Source organism: Sinocyclocheilus grahami, unplaced genomic scaffold, assembly GCF_001515645.1.
Source record: "Sinocyclocheilus grahami isolate Dianchi unplaced genomic scaffold, SAMN03320097.WGS_v1.1 scaffold269.1, whole genome shotgun sequence".
NCBI classification, from domain to species: domain Eukaryota; kingdom Metazoa; phylum Chordata; class Actinopteri; order Cypriniformes; family Cyprinidae; genus Sinocyclocheilus; species Sinocyclocheilus grahami.
Genome location: NW_015505448.1, coordinates 654,113 through 661,675, shown reverse-complemented (window position 1 = coordinate 661,675; position 7,563 = coordinate 654,113). Strand labels below are relative to the sequence as shown.

At 33.7% G+C, this 7,563-nt stretch overlaps 1 protein-coding gene across 1 annotated transcript in view; it reads left to right on the top strand.

The window, feature by feature from the left end:
- Positions 1–621: 621 nt before the first annotated feature.
- The window catches only part of LOC107599634 (peptidyl-prolyl cis-trans isomerase-like 2), a 36,058-nt gene continuing 29,116 nt past the window's right edge, over positions 622–7,563 (top strand). Inside the window, exons 1-5 of the mRNA XM_016291284.1 lie at positions 622–784; positions 1,137–1,186; positions 2,044–2,089; positions 2,880–2,942; positions 3,571–3,630. Coding sequence (XP_016146770.1) covers positions 753–784; positions 1,137–1,186; positions 2,044–2,089; positions 2,880–2,942; positions 3,571–3,630 — 251 coding nt within the window. The 5' untranslated portion in view covers positions 622–752. The remainder of the gene's footprint in view (positions 785–1,136; positions 1,187–2,043; positions 2,090–2,879; positions 2,943–3,570; positions 3,631–7,563) is intronic.

Here is a 7,563-nt window from a genome sequence, read left to right as displayed (position 1 = left end):
TATAGTATTGTGAAATCAGTAGGGAAAAAAGAACAGTTTTATGGAAGACACAGAAAGGAAGAAGTAAAGATTTCTAGATTACGGATGGGTCACACAGGACTAAATTCAACACTTGCATTAACAGGGAAGCATGAAAATGGTATGTGTGATGAACGTGATGTTTTTGAAACAGTAGAGCATGTGCTCTTTAAATGTAGTAAATATGAAGATCAGCGTAACAGTCTTTTTAGCAATAGAAGGAACAGGCCAGTGAGTGCCGTGGACCTTCTGGGAAAGGGTTTGAGTGATAGTCAGATGGTTAAGGTGGTTTTAACATTTTAGAGCTCACAGGATTAGACCGCAGGATTTAGTGTTTGAGGATCATGATAATTCTGCCCATCTCGGAGGTTGAGGAGCACAGTGTGGAAGCTGGAGGAGCTGAACATGCAGCGCCAGCTTAAGTTTGGGCTCTGATCCTCTGGGGTGGGTGCGGCATTACAAGTGTCCCCCTTTTTTTTCTTTTTTTCCCCCCTTGATTGATACCAATCCAGATGTATCCAATAGTATGTTCCTGATGTGCGCAAGATATACAGTAGGTGGCATTTAACAAAAAGAAGAAAAAGAAGAAGAAGAAGAACGTCGGACACATTTTGCTGTTGCACTGAACACGGACCGGAAGTGTATGTCTTAAACAGTCGGAGGTTTTGTTTTGGTTGTTTATGCTTATATAAGCTTTTATTCTTTTATTTGCTACAACCTCTTCGTCCACAAAAATGGGGAAAAGACAGCATCAAAAAGATAAGATGTGAGTTGAAATGAAACATAACGCGAGTAAAATATAACGTGTTTGCACTCAGCAGTAACTATTGAGCGTTCTATAGTTATTGTCTGATGATTTCACTTGAAACAAAATTAGTATGTTTTTTATTGCAGTGATATCGTGTTATGTGTGATCTGAGGTTCATAACGTATTTGTTTTAAAACTGTAAAGTTCAGCCGTCATTCATGCGTCTTTCCAATTGCAACTGCTGTATCTTTTTTTGTTGTTGCCGTGATGTTCTAGCGCTGTAATAGTAAACTGCTACCCATTTGTTGTTTTAATTGAATTCTGATTCTTCAATAATTATAATAACTTTCGTTATATCTGTCTGTTTCAGGTACATCACATGTACAGAATACACTCAGTTTTATGGAGGGAAGAAATCAGGTACTTAAACTAGTCTGGATTTACTGAACTTATTTGTGTTAAGAAAACATCTGGTGAACATTCAACAGTAAACACAAAACATTGTGGGATACATATTACAATATGAGTAAAACAAATGAAAACTGTATTCAGAGACTATTTTACATTTGCGGTTTATGCAGTATGTATATTTTATAAAGTCAAGTGAAGTGTCATGTCATGTGAGGGGAAATAAACACATTGCCGATTGTAAAACCTGACTTTTGTGTGCAAAGAAAGTACACTACCGTTCAAAATTTGGGCTCAGTAAGGTGTTTTTTTCTTTTTTGCACTTTTATTCAGCAAAGATGTATTAAATTGATCCAAAGTAACAGTAAAGTCATTTATAATGTTACAAAAGATTTAGATTTCAAGTAAATTGTTGTTTTGAGCTTGTTCTTTTGAAAAAAAAAACATATAATGGTTTCCACTAAAATATTAAGCAGCACAACTGTTTTCAGCATTGGTGGTAATAAGAAATATTTCTTAAAATCAGCAAATTAGTATGATTTCTGAAGAACCGTGTGACATTGAGGACTGGTAATGATGCTGAAAATTCAGCTTTGCATCACAGGAATAAATAACATTTTAAAATAAATTCAAATTGAAGACAGATATTTTAAACCTTAATAATATTTCAGGATATTTATTTCAACAGCATTTTTAAAAAAAACGTACAAACCCCAAACTTTTCCATGGTAGTGTATTCGCTATGTTGTTTGACTGATTGCACCACATATAGTTTTATTTTGTGCACTTTATGTTTGATACTGCTGGTGCATTTTCCTCTGAAACGCACTGGAATAAAATAAATGAGCCTTTTGTCATCATGTTTATAGAAATCCCACGAGCCAATTTCAGACGTCTGCCCTTTGATCACTGCAGGTGAGATTTCACTTCTTTCATGTTTGATAAAAAGTCCTTTGTGTTTCTTCTGAACAGTAAGTTAGGTCTAGTGCAATATATTCTGCTTTCATAACTCCTGATCTGGGGTTTTAAACAATGCTTTCATTTTTTGTTTTTTTGTGAGTTAAAGCTGTTGTGTCAGTGATTTATTTCAAAATAATTTTCTTCTGTTCCAGTTTAATATGCAGAGACAGGTTTTAGTTAGACTTTCTGAAAATTATGGTATTTTAAAGGGGTCATATGATGCTATTTTAAAGATCATTATTTTGTGTATTTGGTGTAACAGAATATGTTGACATGCTTTAATGTTCAAAAAACACATTATTTTTCAAATACTGTACATTATGGTAGGTCCTCTATGCCCCGCCTCTCTCAAACACGTCGGAGCCGTTTTAGGTAGGTGTGGCTGACTCTTAACTTTTATAAAGAATATCTCTTTGGATTTGAGACTTTAGTCTTTGCAACTTTACAGATCTTCTTTATGCACCAAGAGCTTGTAACACTCCAAAGAGAAAGGAAAAATTTAAATCGCATCATATGACCCCTTTAAAACATTGCTCTGTTTATTGGAGCAGCCTGATGTGTCTCAAAAAATCATGTGAGTTTGGGCTGTTCTTCTGTCATTTCGGTGGAAGATGGGGAGACTATTTGGAAACAATCAGTATGTTTGTAGATCCGTTTGGTGGCTCGGAAATGACACACAGGAGTTTTAGTTTAGTGTCATACTGTATGCATGATTTTTAATGTTCATCTCTTATCTCTTGCACAGTTTGTCTCTTCAGCCCTTTGAGTATCCCATGTGCACAGTGGATGGGGTCGTTTTTGACCTAATGTGAGTATATTACAAATTTAAAAAACGAGTCATTTGTAAAGCTGTTATTTGCATTCATGATTTAATAAAAGCTTACATTAATTATATACTTTTTTATAGTAGCGTATATTTATTATTGCATACACTACCCTTCAAAAGTTTAAGGGGGGGCAAAATTAATACTTTCATTCAGCAAGGATGCATTAAATTGATCAGAAGTAACAGTAAAGACATTTACATTGTTACAAAAATTCTATTTAGAATAAATTCTGTTCTTTTGAACTGTCCATTGTCGAAAAATCCTGAAAGAGCAAACTTGGTTTCCACAAAAATATGAAGCAGCACAACAACAGTTTCAACATTTGATAATAATAAGAAATGTTTCTTGAGCAGCAAATCAGTATGTTAGAATGATTTCTGAAGGATCATGTGACACTGAAAACTGGAGTAATGATGCTGAAAATTCAGCTTTGCATCACAGGAATAAATCACACTTTAAAATGTATTAAAATAGAAAAGTTATTTTAAATTGTTATAATATTTCAAAATATTACATTTGAATGTATTTTTAATCAAATAAACACAGGCTTGGTAAGCATAAGAGACTTCTTTCAAAAGCCTTAAAAAAGATTATTTGTTTTCTCTTTAGGAGCATTGTGCCTTGGATTAAGAAGTTTGGTACCAACCCCATAACAGGAGAGGTATTTCAGTTTTTATGATGTGTAATATTTATTTGAGACGGACCAATACACTTTAAAATCATTAGAGGTGAAAGCTCTCTTTCACCTTCAATACCACGACTGAGGCGAGACCCTTGAGCAAAGCACCGAACCCCCAACTGCTCCCGGGAGCCGCAGCACGTGGCTGCCCACTGCTCCGGCTGTGTGCTCACTACTCGCTGCTCTGTGTGTGCACTTGGATGGGTTAAATACAGAGCACAAATTCTAAATATGGGTCACCATACTCGGCCACACATTAAGTCACAGTCACTTCACTTTATGATTAAAAAATCCTGCATGGATTCAACCACTAGAGGACGTCAGACTCCATTTGAGGAGAAGCCAAGACTTAACTGATGACAGCAAGTAAACTGCAATATTATCAACTCCAGATGATGCTGTCTGTGTGCTTGCCTGTGCATCCTAGAGTATCCAAAGCTTTAAACCAGAATCTCTTGTTGTACATGATTTAAAAAGCACTGCAGGTTTTAGAAGAAACATATTTAGTGCTGTTTTCTATAAAGCAAGCTAGTATTTAGGGTTAGAAAACCTCCTACTCTAAGTAATAAACTTGGAACTTGTTTGTGATGCGGACCTTGAATCATGTGACATACTGAGTAGAGATGTGTAAGAACTTCTTTATGCAATTAGACTTATGATTTTTACTTTTCAGATAATAAACTTGGCGAAAAATCGCATAGATTTTCCTGAACCTCATATGCGGGCTTTTTTAACCTGGGCCAGTAACCAGTTAACTAAAACTATTAAAAATATTTTTTTTTGTTTAAATAATTGAAATAAAAGATAATATAAATATTACATTTAAAACATAATTTAAAATAAATTAAATAGAAATATATATTTAAAAAATGACAAAAGCAATAGAAAAAAAAAAATATATATATATATATGGCAAAAGGACATACCAAATTACTAAAATTTAAATGATAAAAATCATGTTATATGATATCAATTATAAAATAAAAGGAAATTAATATTAATAATTTTAAATGCTACAATATCATAGATTTAATGCTAAAATAAAACCAGTAATTAACCACCTAGTAACAACCCAGAACACCCTAGCAACTACATAGGAACACTCTGAAAAACATTCAAAGCACAATGAACTTTGGTAAAAAAAGTGCAAATGAAATGTTACGATAACCCAAAGCATTTCCTAATCATAAGTTCATTACATATTTGCCAAACGGTAGGTATTTTCTGCTTTAAGAGTTTCATTTTATGTTTTGTAGTCAAGCTTAATATGTTACTTAGAGGGAAAATGCTCTATTGTACCCAAAAGGATTTAAAAATAATCATAACAGATGCATAAGAAATAAAATTAACAGTAAAAAGTAAAAAAAAAAAAAAAAAAATTCTATGTCATTAAACAAAATAAAAATAAAAGAGGAAACTAAATAAGATGAAAGTGGCAAAAAAAAAATTAAAATAACGGAAAGCCTTTCATAATCTTAATTTCATTACATGCTGCCAAACAGTAGGAATTTTCTGCTTTGAGAGTTTCATTTTATGTTTTGGAGAGTAGTCAAGCTTAATGCTGTGCTTAGAGGGAAAATAATCTATTACTGTGCTCATCTAGAAATCATTATTGAGACTATAATGAAGATATTTCACAGGCCCGCTGATGGTGGCTAACAGCGTTCAGTGTGCCAGGAGTGGATGTGGGTGTAAATTGCTGTATAATCAGTTCACTGGATGCACGTCACTGCACTCTTAATTTATGGAATAGGGGTTATAGGATCTCTGTGTGCACGATGCATGCATAATCGGTTAGCACTAGCATCAGCAAAAGTTGTGTGAATGTTTACACGGAGCGTGATGTAGGGCGTCCTGTATTTGCTCGCTTTAAAATCCATATTCAGTGTCCATCAAGGCACATGGCTGTCATCTGTAATGCATCTTTACATCTTTATAGCTGTGCATCTGAGTGAGAGCATGTCTGGACATGCCACTGTGATTTTGTGTGTGTGTGACTGTGTTATCTGAAGTATTCATGATTGATTTGCTTCACTAGATGAAGAGGAGGAAAGTAAGTGCTGGAGTTGACTAGGGCTGATGAGAAACACAGACTGTGTGTGTGTGTGTGTGTGTGTGTGTGTGTGTTTAAGTGACTTTTACAGAGACCTCTTGGACATGCCAGGACTTCTTCTCTTGTGCAGATATCATGCTCTCATGTGTTCTGCTTTACAAGTTTGTGTTTAAATGGGTAGCAGTGAGGCAGGTTATTAGATACGTGTTATGTGTGTTGGTTTACTTGTATATCACAGGGATTCCCAAACCTTTTTGTCAGCCCAGTAGAAAATATTTACTTGAAGTACCCCTTGAGATTTTAAATTAATTTTTAAATAATTTAATGTCACTTTTGCATATTCACAGTTCTCTGATGCCTGTTAATGGTCACATGACATGCAATAAATGCAAAATGTCAACCTTTTTTAGTAATTGTTTAATTTTGACTTTGTGTTGGACTTTAATGTAAACTCAAACTTGTACATTCACACTGGTGTTTTAGGAAACCAATCAATTTGAATAATATTAGTGTTAGAGGTGTTTGCAAAGCAAGGCCTCACTTTTTTATCTTGCAAATGTATTATTATTTTAAATTAATTCTAATTTTTATTTTACACTACAAGATACAATACTAATATATACCTTTAATTAATTTTGAAAAGCGTAGCACATCAGACATCAGTTATTTAATTAAATCACAGCTATAATTTAAAAATTACACTTAAGCACCATATAATATTATAGCACAGCCCTTTGTATTTATTTAAAATATATTTTACAGTTAATTATTAGCTTTTCATCAACTCTCAAACTCCGCGGCGTGGCGTGACAAAATACTATAGAACCACTGATCTATAATAGAGATTTATTATATATAGATCAGTCTATAGAACTCATTATAATCAGTGATGCTGTCTACACTGGATGCGGCGCGACACGACTGATGACTGAGGACGATGGTGAATGATTTGCAGATCCTCAGTACCACTGACAAACAAATGAAATGTGTGGCAAGTACTGCCGCTCAAGGGCGCAACTGCATATTTGCCGAGGGGTATACAAGATCAGTGTCGGCTCCTTTAACTCCTGATGGCAGACCCCAGACAGTAGAACACATTTTTTATAAATTTTTATTTTCAAACACATGTACTATTGCACACTTTTTAGATGAGTAATTTGAATATATATATATATATATATATATATATATATATATAATTTGCCTCAAAATTATTAATATTTTTGCACATTTTTATATAGTAAAATGTATTTTAAAGAACATCCGGAATGTTTTTTTTTTTTTTAAAGAGATAATTCATGGAAAATGTGCCATGCTAAGTGAAAGATTTCTGCCAAGATTTCACCTGGTAGAAAAACAAATACTCATGAGTCATTATTCCCACTAAGACCACTAAAAAGCAGCAGAGGATCATTCATTGCCTCATTTACCATTTCCACTCTAATAAAGTTCTTTTTACATGTTTTGCTAATGGATTTATATTTAGACATTATAAAATCACTATTATAACATTTAAAAATCTATTTTTTGTCAAAGTTCAGCATTGTTTTGTATTGAAGTATGAAGTAGCAAGAGTTTTCAACTCATTGTATCTACTTGAATTACACAGATGGCCTATTTTGAATTTACAACCAATTTTCAGTGAAAAGTGACTAGTTTATATCCTTGTTTACAATCTTAGTTTCTCTCGAATGTAAATCAAATGCCCATTCACAAACATGTGTTTCCACCATTGCACCATTGCTTGTTCTCCATTCTTGCATAGGCCCACTCATGGATGTGACATGCAGATAACTATAGTCAACCTTCACTGAATTTTATATAATCAATGAACTCTGAAAAAGTTATCAGTCAGTGTTTAACATTCTAT